At 42.0% G+C, this 19,519-nt stretch overlaps 1 protein-coding gene across 4 annotated transcripts in view; it reads left to right on the forward strand.

Annotated features, from left to right (window-relative positions):
• Nucleotides 1-19,519, forward strand: part of mboat2b (membrane bound O-acyltransferase domain containing 2b) — a 58,832-nt gene that overhangs the window by 18,572 nt on the left and 20,741 nt on the right. Inside the window, exons 1-2 of one of the 4 annotated variants that reach the window (XM_029677259.2) lie at nt 8,818-10,368; nt 18,825-18,970. In XM_029677259.2, coding sequence (XP_029533119.1) covers nt 10,318-10,368; nt 18,825-18,970 — 197 coding nt within the window. In that variant the 5' untranslated portion in view covers nt 8,818-10,317. The other 3 variants (XM_029677260.2, XM_029677257.2, XM_065026460.1) reach the window with 3 other exon arrangements.

A 19,519-nucleotide genomic window follows, 5' to 3' on the forward strand; every position in this document is an offset into this window, starting at 1 on the left:
TTACCTACGGTGTCCTTACGAACCACATACTGCTGTAATGATGTGCCATGTTAGCTAATTAGCTATCTGATGTTAGTTGGCTACTTATACATCAAACTTGCCAGTATATTAACTGTAGGCTAACTAACTACCCAACATTTATTGACTTTATTATTCCCGTCATTCTTAGCTAAATGGTATAATCGTTGTGCGTTCTCAAGGGACTTTCGGGTGCTTTCGTAAATTTGCTCTGAATTTTTGAGCGCTCAACACCGGTCGAATATGGCCGGTGTCAGTTAATGTCGGCAGTTAGTCACCAACACTCTGTATAACATGAAAACTGCCTAACCAGCTCTGCTAGGGCGAGTAAAATGGTCAGTGGTCACTCTCTCATTTGTGTGGAAGTGGCTAGCAAACTAGCCAATGTTAGCTTGGGTGGTCGACTGCCGTTGTAAGATCAGAACGCTTAAATCAAAACTACTCAGCCCTAGAGTCCTAGTGTGCGCGCCGAGAGGGAAACGCTCTGAATTTACAAACCGACATCTGACAACGCTCTGAATTTACGACCGCACTCTGGCACTCCAGATTGAATTTAAGAACCCACCCAAAATCGTAAAATGTCAAACTAGTCATTTGTTACGCTAACTAGCTAGCAAGAGGTTGCATAGCAACAGCATCAACTTCCGGTAGAGCTAGTACGCTGAACTGAAAAGATATTGTTCCGTTTACAGTATTATACTCATTAAGTATGCAGTATACAGTATGTTAGTGTGGGTATACGAAGACAGCTTATGTTTACATTCACAATGTAAACAAAAGCAACGTGTGAAATTAGAAGATAATTTAGTACAACCACTTGCAACAGTTGCATGAGTACTTGCAAGAAATGGTACAGTAGAGGAAAATAGAATAGACTTCCCCTCTTCCCCTCTGCTCCTCTCCACTCTCAAACCACACGCTCTGTGTAACAGGTAGAACTTCACATTGAGGGGATGATGATGGCAAAGCAACACAAGTGTTAGGATCAGTTTTGCCTTTTTAGATCATAATGAGTCAGATTATTATAGACGGGGGAACTGATCCTAGTTCTACTCTACTCTGAGACGCTTTAGGAATATGGGGTCTGAACCGAGCCCATAGTTCAGAACACCTGGCACTGTAGAAGGTATTGTCTCTGGTTGAGGTTGGCATGACGTGCCCCTGCAGGCTGTAGAGAGCAGTAGGAAGGAATACTGTAGCCTAGCCTAGACATCAAGGAGCATGAATTAAAGAAGACGAAGACGCTTGAGTGTCTGGAAGGAGCGTACAGGAGTGCACAGCAGTAGGGCCACCATGAGATATTAATGAGCGGTAGATAAATTCAGAGCAGGATTTTTTTTTTTAAACAAGTCTAACTCGCCCCTCATACCTTTCTTTCTGACTGTCACACTCTCTCCCCAGCATTGCTCATCTTAAAAGGCATCAATCTGAAAGGGGTATAATGGCACATTTCGGAAATTTGCCATCATTCCCCTTTTTTTAAAGTCCTAGACTTAGTCTTTTACATAGTCTAAAACTGCAGTTGTAGGTTTTAGGGTTAATCTACCTTTCGATAAACTGAAAGTATCCTGTGTGAGAAAAAGTTTGAGATCCTTCTAATTTGGCCAGGCTATCGTCCTTGTTCTGTCCCATTTTTAGAAATGCCATATCTACTCAAACACCATTTCTAGCTTTGTGCATCCTTCCATTTCAATACGTCTCGATACGTATCTAGATACATGGGCTACGATACGTTTCATTTGAAATGATTCGGTGCAATTCGGTTTGATTAGAGAACGAATCGATACAATTCAGTTTGATACGATTTGATGCACTAACATTTGTTGCATGAACACATTCATTTAACAATCTAAAATAAAATCTGCTACTGATGGAGCTCATGAGCTGGGACTCTGAGCTGGGTGTGTGTGTGTGTGTGTGTGTGTGTGTGTGTGTGTGTGTGTGTGTAAATTATGTATGTCTGGTGTATGTGGGTCTTTCTATAAGTAATGGGGCCAGTGTGTAACATTGGGATAAAAAAAAAAAAAGGATTTTTATGCAGTTCCGCATGTGAACTTGGACTGGGGAATATATGCAAATTGGCCATACAGTGCCTTCCGAAAGTATTCAGAGCCCTTGACTTTTCCACATTTTGTTACGTTACAGCCTTATTTGAAAATGGATTAAAAAATAAATCAATCCACATCAAGCTACACACAATACCTCATAATGACAAAGCAAAAACAGTTTCTTTAGAAATGTTTGCAAATTTATGAAAAATAAACTGAAATATTACATTTGCATAAGTATTCAGTACTCAGTACTCAGTACTCAGTATTCAGTACTCAGTACTTTTGTTGAAGCACCCCAGGCAGCGATTACCGCCTCGAGTCTTCTTGGGTAGGACACTACAGACTTGGCACACCCATTCTTTTCTGCAGATCCTGTCAAGCTCTGTCAGGTTGGATGGGGAGCATCGCTGCACAATTATTTTCAGGTTTCTCCAGAGATGTTCAAGTCCGGGCTCTGGCTGGGCCACTCAAGGACATTGAGACTTGTCCCGAAGCCACTCCTGCATTGTCATGGCTGTGTGCTTAGGGTCGTTGTCTGTTGCAAGGTGAACCTTCTCCCTAGTCTGAGGTCCTGAGCTCTCTGGATCAGGTTTTCATCAAGGATCTCTCTGTACTTCGCTCCGTTCATCTTTCCCTCGATCCTGACTAGTCTCCCAGTCCCTGCCTCTGAAAATCATCCCCACAGCATAATGCTGTCACCACCATGCTTTAACGTAAGGATGGTGCCAGGTTTCCTCCAGAAGTGACGTTTGGCATTCAGGCCAAGAGTTTAATGTTGGTTTCATCAGAGCAGAGAATCTTGTTTTTGATGGTCTGAGAGTCCTTCAGGTGCCTTTTGGCAAACTCTGTGTGGACTGTGCCTTTTACTCAGGAGTGGCTTCCATAAAGGCCTTATTTTTTTTTTTTTTTTTTTTTTTTAAATTTTATTTCACCTTTATTTAACCAGGTAGGCTAGTTGAGAACAATTTCTCATTTGCAACTGCGACCTGGCCAAGATAAAGCATAGCAGTGTGAACAGACAACACAGAGTTACACATGGAGTAAACAATTAACAAGTCAATAACACAGTAGAAAAAAGGGGCAGTCTATATACAATGTGTGCAAAAGGCATGAGGAGGTAGGCGAATAATTACAATTTTGCAGATTAACACTGGAGTGATAAATGATCAGATGGTCATGTACAGGTAGAGATATTGGTGTGCAAAAGAGCAGAAAAGTAAATAAATAAAAAACAGTATAAAAACAGTATGGGAATGAGGTAGGTGAAAATGGGTGGGCTATTTACCAATAGACTATGTACAGCTGCAGCGATCGGTTAGCTGCTCGGATAGCTGATGTTTGAAGTTGGTGAGGGAGATAAAAGTCCTCTCCCATCTTCAGCGATTTTTGCAGTTCGTTCCAGTCACAGGCAGCAGAGTACTAGAACGAAAGGCGGCCAAATGAGGTGTTGGCTTTAGGGATGATCAGTGAGATACACCTGCTGGAGCGCGTGCTACGGATGGGTGTTGCCATCGTGACCAGTGAACTGAGATAAGGCGGAGCTTTACCTAGCATGGACTTGTAGATGACCTGGAGCCAGTGGGTCTGGCGACGAATATGTAGCGAGGGCCAGCCGACTAGAGCATACAAGTCGCAGTGGTGGGTGGTATAAGGTGCTTTAGTGACAAAACGGATGGCACTGTGATAGACTGCATCCAGTTTGCTGAGTAGAGTGTTGGAAGCCATTTTGTAGATGACATCGCCGAAGTCGAGGATCGGTAGGATAGTCAGTTTTACTAGGGTAAGCTTGGCGGCGTGAGTGAAGGAGGCTTTGTTGCGGAATAGAAAGCCGACTCTTGATTTGATTTTCGATTGGAGATGTTTGATGTGAGTCTGGAAGGAGAGTTTGCAGTCTAGCCAGACACCTAGGTACTTATAGATGTCCACATTTGGTGGAGTGGTTCTCCCATCTCCACAGAGGATCTTTGGAGCTCTGTCAGTGACCATCGGGTCACCTCCCTGACCATGGCCCTTCGTCCACAATTGCTCAGTTTGGCCAGGCTGCCAGCTCTAGGAAGAGTCTTGGTGGTTCCAAACTTCTTCCATTTAAGAATGATGGAGGTCAATGTGTTCTTGGGGACCTTGGGACCTACAGACAATTCCTTTGACCTCATTGCATGGTTTTTGCTCTGACATGGATTGTCAACTGTGGGACCTTTATATAGACAGGTATGTTCCTTTCCAAATCATGTTCAATCATTTGAATTTACCACAGGTGCACTCCAATCAAGTTGTAGAAACATCTCAAGGATGATCAATGGAAACAGGATGCACCTGAGCTCAATTCCGAGTCTCATAGCAAAGGGTCTGAGTACTTCTCTGTTTTTTTAGTATGAATACATTTGCAAAAAATTCTAAAAACCTGTTTTGCTTTGACATTATCAGGTATTGTGTATAGATTGATGATTTTTAAAAGGCTGTAACGTAACAATGTGGAAAAGGTCAAGGGGTCAGAATATTTTCTGAATGTACTGTATATTGTGATTTATTATGATTCTATATGTATTGCAATTTGCTAATGCAAATTAGCACTCTTTAAAAAAAACATTAAAAAATATATATATTAAAAAAAATAATAATAATTTGATGTTCAAAACATATTGATCACTATATGTCTGCTGCAGAGAGAAAAAAAAGAGAATGGAAAATGTGTTTTGATCAGTCATGGAAATAAGTGTTCTAAAAATGTTGGCTCACTATTTAAAAATATAATTAAAATTACCAGAGTTTTGTAGCAGGTAGAGCTGACTAGTTCTAGCTAATGCTACTTAGAAAGAATAAATAATAATAATATACAGTACCAGTCAAAAGTTTGGACACACCTACTCATTCACAAGTTTTTCTTTATTTTTACTATTTTCTACATTGTAGAATAATAAAGACATCAAAACTAAACAACACATATGGAATAATTGAGTAACCAAAAAAGTGGTAAACAAATAAAAAATATATTGTATATGTCAGATTCTTCAAAGTAGGCACCCTTTGCATTGATGACAGCTTTCCACACTCTTGTCATTCTCTCAACCAGCTTCATGAGGTAGTCACCTGGAATGCATTTCAATTAACAGGCGTGCCTTGTTAAAAGTTAATTTGTTGAATTTCTTTCCTTCTTCATATGTTTGAGCCAATCAGTTGTGTTGTGACAAGGTAGGGGTGGTATACAGAAGACAGCTCTATTTGGTAAAAGACCAAGTCCATATTATGTCAAGAACAGCTCAAATAAGCAAAGAGAAATGGCCGTCCATCATTACTTTAAGACATGAAGGTCAGACAATACGGAACATTTCAAGAACTTTGAGAGGAGACTGTGTGAATCAGGCCTTCATGGTCGAATTGCTGCAAAGAAACCACTACTAAAGGATACCAGTAAGACTTGCTTGGGCCAAGAAACCTGAGCATTGGATATTAGACTGGGGGAAATCTGCCCTTGGTCTGATTAGTCCAAATGTGAGATTTGTGGTTCCAACCGCTGTGTCTTTGTGAGACGTAGAGTAGGTGAACGGATGATCTCCGCATGTGTGGTTTCCACCATGAAGCATGGAGGAGGTGTGGGGTGCTTTGCTGGTGACACTGTCTGTCATTTATTTAGAATTCAAGGCACACTTAACCAGCATGGCTACCACAGCCTTCTGCAGCGATACGCCATCCCATCTGGTTTGCTATTAGTGGGACTATCATTTGTTTTTTAACCTCCAGGCTATGTAAGGGCTATTTGACCAAGAAGGAGAGTGATGGAGTGCTGCATCAGATGACTTGGTTTCCACAATCACCCAACCTCAAACCAATTGAGATGGTTTGGGATGAGTTGGACTGCAGAGTGAAGGAAAAGCAGCCAACAAGTGCTCAGCATATGTGGGAACTCCTTCAAGACTGTTGGGAAAGCATTCCAGGTGAAGCTGGTTGAGAGAATGCCAAGAGTGTACAAAGCTAGTAAATAACCCTCCCCCCATCACTAGTAAATACCACCTTCCCACTTGGTTATGGACGCATCGTGAGCTACCACATTATGTGGAAATTTGATTAGATAATTTTTTAGATCATTGACTTTAAAGGTTAAATATATATTGTTTTTTATTCTATAAATTAGAAAATATTTGACAACACTGTTTGTAAGCTTTCAAATGATATTAAACTCAACCGTTTATCTTTGTCTGAGATAAAGCCATGGATGTCTAATGGAAGGGTGGGGTTTGAAAAATAGGTCAACTTTAAGCACTTCGATCTCCTAAATATTTTGGCATTCAGGTCCATTAAGTCACTTTCTGACCACTCTACCAAGGGCAAACATGTTTGGAAGGTTTCATTCAAATCTAAATGAGTGCAGTCAGAAAGTGATTGAATTCATATGGAACAACCCAGAGCCATGAACAAAGACTGGAAGACAATCAGCCCTGGTCAAATAATACGGCTGTCAGCTGCCCCTTAACACATCCTTGGCTTGGCCCAGGGCTTGATATTTAGATCTGTGCCCCAAATGACACCGTATTCCCTTTTTTATAGTTCAACATTTTTTTTACCAGGGCTTCCAGGGATCGACCCTACCTGTCAGCCAGCCAGCAAGGACAGTCCAGACTCCAGCTCTGGAGAGATACCGGGCCAAGGCTTTACCGCCACAGGACCGTCTTAAAGGGCCTAGGAACTTGCAGCAGAGAGGCCCCACTTGGTATGCAGGTTCAACAAAGGGCGAGCTGGGAGTGACAATTGATCACTTTAATTAAAAACATTCTGGAAAACTACGGCGTGGTTCTCCAGAAACTGACCACAAAATCAACCATGCAGAAGCTTTTTTATTTTATTTGAATGGCTCCCCGTGATGATCATCAGACACTTCTGTCTTTCTCTCTTTGCAAAGCTTTGAGGAGGTTATGTCTTTTGGCTTCTCATTTGCTCTCACAATGGACTTGCCTGATTTATCATCAAGGAGGTCCTCTTTTCTTCAGTCTCTGCATTCATTTCTCCACTTCAGCAGGGTGGCCAGAGTTTAACCTCCTTAGGGATGGATTGGAAGAATGGGCTCATCAAACACACAGCCAGAATATTTTTGGATTTTCATCTGACATGGCGATAATGGTTGGCTCCCAAATGGAACCCTATTATTCCCTATATAGTGCACTGCTTTTAATGGGCCCTGGTCAAAAGTAGTGTACTGTATAGGGAATTGGTCGCCATTTTGGATACACGCAATATGAATCAGTGGGTTTTTATTACCAGTCAATTTTTATGAAGCTCTTTCCCTTATGTCTAAAAAATATGTGGACAAAATACTGAAGTCTATTCAGTGCGTCTGAGCTTGTGTTTGAATTGAGTCATTGGGTTTAGTAATTTCGGTATTTAGGGACAGATTGGGGGAGTAAAATAGTTTAACGCTAAGCTAATGTCTGTGCTGTGAATCTTTTGTGTGTGTGTGAGACCTAGTAAAGATTTGAAGTGTGTGTGTGTGCTTATATAACAATATGCGGTACTTGTACATGGATAGATTTTACAATACAATCACAAGCTCTTTAATGTGGAAAACCTACTGTACACACTCCACACTATTGTCCCTAGCCCCGCACTGTAGCTCTTGCATTGTCATTGTGTATGCCTGAGCCATGCTAAACACAAGCTGTCCAAACAGAGCAGAGGAGATGAGGGCTTTGAAGGCTTTCTCCCTCCCTGCTGGCAGAGAGGAGGCCAGCTGCGCCCAGAATATCACCCTATTCCCTATTGAGTACACTACTTTGTATCAGAACCCTATGGTCCCTAGTGGAAAGTAATGTACTATATGTAATAGAGTGCCATTTGGGACACACTCCAGGGCTCCACAACCAAAACAGCCCTTTGAGGCGAGCTGGATGAAATACAATCGGGAATGTTCATTATTATTTCCTATTCACTCCCTTCCCTCTCTGCCTTGCCAAACACACACTAACTTTGTTTAATAAGTTAAAGGTGGCAGCAGGCTGAAGAGAAGGGAGAAGGAATGCAACTATAGCTGGACTCAACCACAAAAATAGGAAAATATGCATCCTCATTTTTATAGGGTGTTTTCCCTTCATCTAGTATCTGATAAACCTGTGCTGTGTGTTGATAGTGTATCGTTTAGGGTTCTTCCTCTGTTTTTTCACAGCGTTCGTGTCCCGCTGTGTTTTTGAGCACAGCTTGGCAGCAGATGGCTGCTTACATAAAACGCCTGGAGAATCAACTGACTTAGCCTATTGAACATGACGGTTTCTCCTCCTGACTAGCTTCTGACCCCGTTAGTTTGTCTCCTTGTGGTGCGACAACATCTTAGCATAATGATTCCTTTAATAAAAGATGGAGAGGCAGCACAGAGAGAGCGAGGGAAAGGGAGCGCGTCATTATATCATCTACAAACACCATTGATATGTTGCCCTAAACTGCAGAGAGAACTCACTTGGGAGTGTGCCGTTAGCGACGATGCTAATGAAATCTTCTGGTAGATGGAAAGGCTTTCCCTAAAACCTTCTCAATTTAAACGTTAACTACAAACGAGCCTGTGCTTACCTGGCAGAATGATATGATTATTTGAATCAATCCAGTGGGTATTTGTTTTGCAAACTCGAATATCACATGTGCGCTACAAAAACACAGCTAAACAGCAGCCTCTTGCTAGGTGCGCACTGGAATTAAAGGGTAACTAGGCTACACCCCCCAAAAATCTAAATTTCTACATTTTCCCAGACCTCAAAAGTGGTTTCCTGACATGGCAATGTTGTGGACGTATAACATCCAGTTTAGTACAATTTCTGTAATTTGTTTCGTGTTTGAGCGAAAACCTGGGAAAACAAAACAGAGAACAGAATCTAGGGAAAAAAACTGAATCAGGCTAAAATAAAACAGATTTCATAGGGCCATACACTAAGGGATGGAGCCATGTGCAATGCCCTACTGTATGTGCAACGATACACAAATGATTCTTTAGTGACTTGTCCCGCACGACCTATTTATTTAGTATCTGATTTCAACATATATTAGACTGTCATCTGCAGTGTATAGTACAGGTCAAAAGTTTGGACACACCTACTCATTCAAGGTTTTATTTATTTGTACTATTTTCTACATTGTAGAATAATAGCAAAGACATCAACACTGAAATAACACGTGGAATTATGTAGTAACCAAAAAAGTGTTAAACAAATCAAAATATATTGTACAGTTGAGATGCTTCAAATTAGCCACCCTTTACCTTGATGACAGCTTTGCACACACTTGGCCTTCTCTCAACCAGCTTCATGAGGTAGTCACCTGGAATGCATTTCAATTAACAGGCGTGCCTTGTTAAAAGTTGATTTGTGGAATTTCTTTCCTTCTTAATGCATTTGAGCCAATCAGTTGTGTTGTGACAAGGTAGGGGGTTGTATACAGAAGATAGCCCTATTTGGTAAAAGACCAAGTCCATATTATGGCAAGAACATCTCAAATAAGCAAAGAGAAACGACAGTCTATCATTACTTTAAAACATGAAGGTCAGCCAATATGGAACATTTCAAGAACTTTGAAAGTTTCTTCAAGTTGTTGCGTTCTGAGAATATGAAAATATACTTATTCATGTCACTGATGGAGTGCTAAGGTTGAAGGCCGACACCAGAAGTTAAGGGTTATAGGAGGAAGGTATATAGTGGGGGCAACTAAGCTTGGAATGTGTTGAGTGCAGGGAAGCGATTACATGCGGCAGGCATTGATAACGAGAGACTGGTGGAGATCTTAGAAGCTAACAATGTCACTGAGGGAGAGAGGGTCATGTATAACGTTTACATGATGTCAGGATATGTTATTGTTAGCCATCAGGGATACTCTGGGAGGAGAAGAGACACAGTCTGGTATCAATAACCATGACAGACTTGAGTTGGGGAGGAGTGAGCACTTTGGGGTAGAGGTCAGGTTAGATGAAGTGAGGAAGAACAGATATCACTAAGGTTCTGTCTAGCAACAGAGCTGCATTGGCTGTTCAGTTGTGGAGGAGGAGACTCAGCCTAGGAGAAAGGGTTAAATATCAGTGCTTGTCTGAAATGTTTTTTTTTGTCTGAATTACAGCTGTTTCGACCCTTTGGGAAGAATTAAACTTGGTTAAGCTTCTCTAGTGTTATTTACTCAAAATTAGAACCTAACAAAGTGCCGTCGCAAAACCGTTTTGATGCCAGAGTATGTGGAAGGAAAGATCACAGAAATCCCATGAAGAATAAATTGAGGTCAACCATATCCCATGAAGAAGACATTGAGGTCATGCATATCATTTGACAGCCATTCTGTAGTGGTACAGTATACTTTGAGTTGTTAAGTGTGGTTTGCATGGATTATGCATGGGGCTGTGTGACACACTCTCTTTCTCTCAGTGGAATCAGAAAGAGGAATGAGGAGGTTTGGTTTAACATCACTGACAATTCCTGTGTGAGAGTGCATGTGAGCGTGGTGTGTGTGTGTGTGCGGCAGCATGTGTGCTTGCGTGCGACAGCATGTGTGTGTGCTTGCGCGTGTGTGAGCTTGCTTGCTTGTGTGAGTGCTTGTGAGCGAGCATGAGTGTGCTTGTGTGCGTGAGTGAGCGTGCTTGTTTTTGTGTATGTGTGTGTGTGAGCGTGTTTATGTGAGCGTGCTTGCGTACGTGTGCTTGCTTGAGCGTACCTGCGAGCATGTGTGTGAGCGTGAGAGTGCTTGTGAGCATGCGTGTTTGTGTGTGAGCGTGCGTGTTCATTCGCGCGCGCGCGCGTGTGTGTGAGTGAGTGCGTGTGTGATTGTGCTTGTGAGCGTGCGTGTTCCTCTGCCACATTGCCCTCCAGTTCTATAGCCACCTCTTCATGGACAAGTGGTCTCTCTTGGAATCAGTTTACTGGAGGTGTTGCTTGATGTTAATGGCACGATGCTTTGGGATGGTTCTAAAGGGCTGCATAGGGCTCTGGCCAAAAGTAGGGCACTGAGGGGAATAGGGTGGACATCACAAAGGATGTTAGAGCTGTAGCTACTCATTGGCGTGCAGATTGTGTCAGCTTCCTGTTACGTAAACACCACATGACCACTTTTCCCCTCTCGGTCGGAAGCAAAACAGTGGTTATGTCTCAAATGTACCCCTATTTACTATATAGTGCACAAGGACTCTGGTCAATAGTAGTGCACTATGTAGGGAATAGGGTGCTATTTGTGCTGCAGACAGTGAATCACTGGGATTAGATTTGTGTGACGGTCTTTGTGGTAACCATCGACATGGTGCAGAGACATAAGTCTGTATGCAGACTGCTGATGCACATCTTGCCAGCCTCGTTAGAGAGGTACAACCGGCAGCACCCACACAGAGAACACCGAAACAAGGCAGAGGGAGAAATAGCAGAGAAAGATGGAAAGAGTATGAGGCACATAGAGACCAGAGGAGGCCAGAGTGGACAGACAATAGGAAGCCAAAAATGGTCTGAAAGGCAAAGGGGAAATGTGTAGTCATGGTTGATTAACCCCTTACACTTCTGGAAATTGGCCTATATGGATATGGACACATTTGTAATATTTCCAACAGGAATACTCTAAAAAGCATATTCATGACTATGTCTTTGATATCATTGATCATAGCTGAAAAAAACGTAGGTGTTATGGATTAACATCCTCTGCCTTATCATGGATGGACAGTTACCTATTAAATAGAACAGAGGGTTTTCTTTAATGGAATCCTCTAACCCGTCGCAAGTCCCACTGTTTGTTGCTTATTTATAAAACCCTCTTAGACCTCACTCCCCCCTATCTGAGATATCTATTGCAGCCCTCATCTTCCACATACAACACCCCAAAAGCGCACACATCCCTCTGTCACTCGTCTTTTCAGTTTGCTGCAGCTAGCGACTGGAACGAGCTGCAACAACACTCAAACTGGACAGTTTTGTCTCCATCTCTTCATTCAAAGACTCATGGACACGCTTACTGACTGGCGGCTTTGCATTGCTGTGCTGTTGTCTGAGTACAATCATTATTGGGCAATGTTTTGTTCTGCTGCCATGTTGTGTTGCTACCATGTTGATGTCATGTTGTGTTGCTACCTTGCTGTGTTGTAATGTGTTGCTGCCATATTATGTTGTCATCTTAGGTCTCTCTTTATGTAGTGTTGTCTCTCTTGACGTGATGTGTGTTTTGTCCTATATTTTAATTTAATTTATTATTATTTTTAATCCCAACCCCCATCCCCGCAGGAGGTTTTTTGCCTTTTGGTAGGCCGTCAAAGTAAATAAGATTTCTACTTAACTTACTTGCCTAGTTAAATAAAAAAATATGCAAATTCAGGTGAGTGGTGTACCGCAGGGCAGCCGGCTTGGACCATTATTGTTTTCTGTGCTTACTAATGACCATCCACTGTCCTTAAATAAAGCTTGTGTGACCATGTACCCTGACGAATCCACAGTATACACTTTGGCTGCAGCATTACAATAAATAACTGACACATTTAACATAGTGCTCCAGTCAGTTTTTAGAATGGGTAACTAGCAAAAGGCTAGTGCTATAAATATCTCAAACTAAAAGCATAATTTTTGGGACAAATCATTTGCCCAACCCTAAACCTCATCTGGATCTATACTGAACAAAAATATAAACTCAACATGCAACAATTTCAAAGATTTTGCTAAGTTATAGATCATATTAGGAAATCAGTCAAATTAAATCAATTAATCTATGGTTTTCATATGACTGGGAATACAGATATGCATTTGTTGGTCACAGATAATATTTAAAAAAGGTAGGGGCGTAGATCAGAGAACCAGTCTGTATCTGGTGTGACCACCATCATGCAGCGCGACATCTCCTTCGCACAGAGTTGATCAGGCTGTTGATTGTGCCCTGTGGAATGTTGTCCCACTCCTCCTCAATGGCTGTGAGAAGTTGCTGGATATTGGTGGGAACTGGAACACACTGTCGTAAACGTTGATCCTGAGCATTCTAAAATATACTCAATGGGTTACATGTCTGGTGAGTATGCAGGCCGTGGAAGAACTGGGACATTTTCAGCTTCCAGGAATTGTGTACAGATCCTTGCGCCATGGGGCCGTGCGTTATCATGCTGAAACATGAGATGCCGGCGACACGACAGTTGGCCTCAGGAGCTCATCACGGTATCTCTGTGCATTCAAATTACCATTCATAAAATGTTTGCTGTCTGTAGCTTATGCCTGCCCATACCATAACTCTTCCGCCACCATGGGGCACACTGTTCCCAACGTTGACATCGGCAAACCGCTCGCCCACACGATGCCATACACAGGGTCTGCGGGTTGTGAGGCCGGTTGAACGTACTGCCAAATTGTATTATGTGTGTGATGCGTGGTTGGGATACAACTGTGATATGTGGTTGTCTCGACTGTCTATCATAAGATGAAAGCAGTAGCTGTGGGTCGCTCTGGATTGGGGCGTCTGCTGAATGGCTGAATTGTAATGTAAATGTAGTGCATTCGGAAGGTATTCAGACCGCTTTACTTTTTCCACATTTTGTTACGATATAGTCTTATTCTAAAATTGATTGATGTGGGAAAACATTTATTCAATCTACACACACTACCCATAATGACAAAGCGAAAACATGTTTTTAAATATTTTTTTGCTAATAAAAAAATATTTAAAAAATGCTTAATTACATAAGTATTCAGACCCTTTGCTATGAGACTCAATTGAAGTCCCCTTATGGTAAATTCAATTGATTTGGTTGGAAAGGCACATGCCTGTTTCTATAAAGTCCCACAGTTGACAGTGCATGTCAGAGCAAAAACCAAGCCATAAGGTTTAAGGAATTGTCCGTAGAGCTCCGAGACAGGATTGTGTTGAAGCACAGATCTGGGGAAGGGTACCAAAAAATGTCTGCAGCATTGACGTTCCAATTTTGCTCAAGGTGTGCATAATCAAGTCAAACCAATTAACCAATTATATTTTGTACATGTAAGTATAAATAAATTGTGACGGTCAACTACTGCATGACTCTCAACATACCACTGAAAAGGTTGCTGAGTTATTCAAAGCCATTTGCAGACATTGAAAACAGCATGTTGGATGCTTTGCAAAGAAAACTGTGTCCATCTGAGGGTAAGTGTTCTTCTTTCATACACGCACTATACTGTCATTTTAAAGGGATAGTTTACTCAGACTACAAACTAACGTGATTTTCCACCTACCTTGGCAGTAGTTGATTCAAGAAGAGTTTCCTTTCGACACTTAAAGCCATAGTTTGTTACTGTTAGCATTCTCAGTCAACGCGTAACATTAAACTGTTCTTGTGCCTGTGTAACAATGGGGCGGGAGGTAGCCTAGTAGTTATAGCGCAACCGAAAGGTTGCTGGATTGAATCCCTGAGCTGACAAGGTAAAAATCTGTCATTCAGCCCCTGAACAAGGCAGTTAACCCACTGTTCCCCGGTAGGCTGTCATTGTAAATAAGAATTTGTTCTTAACTAACTTGCCTAGTTAAATAAAGGCTAAATTAAAAAATGTAGAGTAAAACACTTATTTTGGAGAAACATTTTATTAGCATGTTGTTACTTAATACTTTGATAATTGCATTTGAATTGCATAGGAATTTGCTGAGTTTGCTGAACTATTGCACACGAGTGGTGACTGTTCCTGATTTCACTTACGTAATAACTCCATTATTATGCAATGCTAAGGCAATTTCCTAAGTCCTATGTAACGATATTGCTATCTTACTACACATGTATAAGAACTTTGTCAAGTGTTGCAGTATTATGTCTCACTCATTATGAGAATATATTTGTTAGTCATTTTGAAGCTGCGAAAGTGGTCTACTCTAATGTTGAGGTGATTCCATGCCCCTCATGTATTTAATTCTAGGCTGTAGGCTATATTAAGATTCCTATCCAAGAGCCCTCCAAACCATGTGCTTATGATCACATATTTAGACTAATTCAACTAACGTTTGTAGTTTTTGGTTCTTCGTCAAATATTTGGTTTCAAAATAACTTGCATAGATTCAAATACCTTTTTAAATATGATTTGGTTTTCTGGAGAGAAGAGAACAAATTTTCAAGGGTTTGAGTAAGAGGTCCAACTGGCGTCTCCGAGTGGCCACACGCCTCTTCAAACTATGCACAGTTCAGAAGTCATTTCAATAAACAAAATGTGACTGAAGGAAAGAGCCTTCAATATAAACGCCTCCATCGCACCTACAGCGTCGTTACATTTTGGCACACCAGAAGTACATTCAATTCCAATGGAACGCCGCGTTTGCTTTGCAGCATGGCGTTGCAGAGGCAGTTGCAGTGTGTTCTGTGTGGCGCAGACGTTGGATTTATCCAACATATGCATCATATTTTATGAGCGGACCGCTTGACAGAAATGGTAGAAGGCGAATGTTGAACTTTTTGTTGCACACGTATCCAGATGATGCTGCGTGCTATTTTACGCAATGACGCTGTAGGTGTGATCAAGGTGTAATGTGCTTTGTTTAGCTCTCCTAGCTTTGCCATTGACGAACTGAATCAAGTACACTTGTAGTTTTTTTGTTTGTTTGGAACACAGCCCTGTGTCCGCACCATCACACAATTACTGTTGTTTACGCAATCCAAAAAGGTCCATTTATAAGTCGCAATCTGGGTCAGGTGGGGATCATTTTAAAGCTTATTCTATCGCCAACATGGCTAGCTAAGTTGTAAAATACGATCTTACAGTTTTGAAAGGCACTTCAGACATACATAGAAATGAGCCTGAATGATGAAGCTTTGCAGAAAACTGAGGTGATAAATAATTTAAAGGGGAAGTGCAGTAAAACTAGATTTTCTTGTGTTTTTATATATTTCCACACTGAGATTGGAATAATATTGTGAAAATTATGATAATGCAATTTTAGTGTATTTTAGCTGTTTGAAAAGTGCCTGAAATTTCATCTTGTTTGGCTGGATGGACTTTTTGGACCACCTGGTGACATCCCCAAGCCGTGTAAGTTAATAGACCAATAAAGACAACAACAGCAGCTAGTTTTCAGGTTACTCATCTCTCCCATTACGTTCCTACAATTAGCCCCTCTCTCACCACTCCCAGCAAAATTATTTATTGCGAAATTAAATTTTCTAAGAAGTCATTTATTTAGTCCTTTTTGACCATTTTAAATTTAAAACAGAAAGATACTTTATTGTTACCAAGAAATTATTTGATATTGAGATAACAACGGCTGCATTTGACCTGTATCACTGCCTCGCCGATTGACGCGGGCCTTTCTGTTATTTGGTTGAGAGGAATGCCCCAGACTCTCGTTGTCTTTGATAGGCAGCAGATCGACTCACCCTGGCATGGGGTGAGTTGACAGATGTGCTGTCCTTAAACCAGGGCCAGCCTCTCTGTCTGTGTCCCAAATTGTATCCTATTCCCATAGCGCACGGTAAAAAGTAGCGCACTATATAGGGAATAGGGTGCCATTAGGACCAATGGCAGACGGGAAAGGTAGCAGAGCTACAGATGAGGGGATTGACTTTGAGAGGGGTGATGATGCCCTGCGGCAGAGGGTGCGGGCTGTCTTACCCTGAGCTGGACCGCCTCCCACTAGTGACATTTGACCCGAGAGAGAGGGAGAGCATGGGTTGTCCCCTCTTGCATCCCTGCCAGCTCATCAGTATTCAACTCGCACTGGCCCAAGAGCTCTGCTTAAGTGTGTGTGTGTGTGTGTGTGAGGCCCCTTAGCTCTGTTCAGTCCAGACTCAAGCGCTGTATTACTGTGGCTCCACTTGGCTCTTGGCATTATGGCATATGCTAACAGAACAGCAGTTTTATCTGGGTCACAGGGCATCTTGGGTAGCCCAGCGCTACTGGCCATGCCCTTGCTTTGGATGCGTCCCAAATGGCACCCGTTTGCATTTATTTCACAACTTTTGCCCAGAAACCAGAGTAGTGCACTAAATGGAGAATAGTGTGCCATTTGGAATGTAACCTTTGAGTCACACCTCATTCTGCTTCCTGTCGTTTAGCCTACATTTTTCCCTGTTATCCTTGTGCGGTAGCCTGGTTAAACCTGACTGAGAGCTGCACTCACCAAGTGAAACAGTGTTCAGTTTGTTTTAAATTAGTTTGTGTGGTGTATTTCGACAGTCCTGAAATGACAGAGAGGATACAGATGGGTTGGAGAATCAGATTGAAGGATTGGAGTTGGGAATTGAACCCCGGTATCCGGTGGTGTGAGGAGTGTACATGAGTCGTAGCCAGGAGTGTTACTGTTAGACTATGGTCGCTGCACATTCAGTATGGTTCAACCAGGCTATAATGTAAGGTTGGGCAGTATCCAGATTTTCCTACCTTCGTACCATACCGAGGTATACGGTATTACCAGAAGTGCACAAAGTCCGCTCTTTCCAAACTTTAAGCAGGAAACACGTAGAGAATCTGATTGCCGATACAGTGGCAGGCCGTTCCTTCCCTTGCTAGAACAAAAGACGTACCGACCTGGTACCAACGAAACTGCCGTTTCTGCTTGTAGAATTCTAATGCTCGGCAGTGGCTGACAACTCGACGTTTAGCCAATTAGAGAGCACGGACCTCCACGTGGGGGAGCCGACAGGAGCGACAAGAAAAAATAAAATAGGGCACTTTTTCCTGTCTAGTCCACCATTTTCATCATACTTGTTCTAACTAAAAAAAATAAAACTGCATAATAGTTAAAAAATATATATATCTTTTTTAAATCATCCTTTAAGTCTAGCTAAAGTTTGTTAGGTTTGATAATGTACACTAGCTTATTAGGTTAGCAAGGCAGTCCAACACACTTCATATGAAACGAATGGGGTGGTAATAAGTGCAGCTCAATGCAAACAGCACTAAATGCTTTACCACTCTAGCTATATGGCCACTGTAGCTAGTAACATTACAGTTCAATCAATGGATTTGTTCCCATGAAGTAGACAGTACAGTGTGAAGGCAGACACTGCTTCTCCAATAAGATATCCCCGATCACACTTATAGGTGACGTTGACAAGCTAAGCTCATGCGCAGAAACACGTTATTGGGGGGGTTAACGATCATCTCTCACCGAACTGCGCAGGCCGGAAAAAATCAAAGGCACTCCTTTGATATAAAGTAGTGGATTGATTGTCTCTGCTGTAAGCAAGACGCTTAATCTTGCTCTGGATGAGACCATCTGCTAAATGCCTGAGTCCAAAATGGAACTATTTTGCCTGTTCCCTATAGTGCACTACCTTTACCCAGGGCCCAATGGAGAATCGAGCTACAATTTGGGACATTTACAATTTTGTCATTTAGCAGATGGTCTCATCCAGAGCAATTTACAGTAGTAGTGAGTGCATACATCTTCATACCCTATGGGAATCGAACCCACAAACCTGGCATTGCAAGCCCCATGCTCTACCAACTGAGCCACACTGGACCCCAGTCTATGTCGTCATATCTCTGGCACCAGTTTTGTTGATCGGAATATAAAAGGATCTGCATTGTTCAGACATCTCCGTGAATCTATTATCTTCACAGTAATTTGCTGCAAGTCAATGGAACACACACTGTTAACATTGGATTTCTGATCTTATCATCTGAAGGGGCTTTAAATGAATCCCAAATTCCCGGCTGTGTGCCTCATCTCTCTGGTTAAGACTTTATACAACTACATTATGGTCCTGAAAAATAACACATGCCATCCACAATAACAATTTGTGCATCTCTCCCTCTCCTTCCTTCCATCCTTCTCTCTCCTTTCTCCACCTCCCCCTCTCTCTCCTTTCTCCACCTCCCCCTCTCTTTTCTCCAGGTGAACTTTGTTGTGTGCCAGCTGTTTGCCCTGTTGACAGCCTTCGGGTTCCGTCTCTATCTCCATCCCAGTAAGACCAGTCCCTTTGTCAGACATGTGGTGGCCACGCTACTGGGATTCTACTTTGCTCTCTTCTGTTTCGGCTGGTGAGTCCGTCTCTCTGCCTACACACACACCCACACACATTCTCAGGTTCCACGCGCTGTGTCATGATGGCCAAACGGGTCGATTTAGAGGGGAAAACGATACCCCCATTCCAAGCACTCTGCTGCGCTGCTGCATAAACGGGCCGCTGTAATTTCTCTAGGCATGGGTTGATAGGGGGCAGTTGATTTGTTTTGCGAAACTTTAGACGGGAGTAAGTAGCGGAGTTAGAACCAGATGGTTGTGTCGTATTGGTGTTCACATCTGATGCTCTCAGGTTCAAGAGGATGTTTTTGCTTTGCACGCTGATGTTATATTGAATAGGACTGTGAATGGATAGGATAGGTAGTGGGACAATGAATAGGGATATTCTTAAGCCCTCGTTAAATATTGACCTGCTGCCTCTTGGCAACTATCTGTTATTAAATACTATGACATAGTCTGTGTACATTTCATAGAATTTTAAGCAATATATATTTATTTGTTTGCAAGCTAGTATTTTGAAGAAGCTCTTTTGACTGCCTCCAAGTATAGTTAAATTAGTGAAATTA

The sequence above is a fragment of the Oncorhynchus nerka genome, linkage group LG13 (genome assembly GCF_034236695.1).
Source record: "Oncorhynchus nerka isolate Pitt River linkage group LG13, Oner_Uvic_2.0, whole genome shotgun sequence".
NCBI lineage: Eukaryota > Metazoa > Chordata > Actinopteri > Salmoniformes > Salmonidae > Oncorhynchus > Oncorhynchus nerka.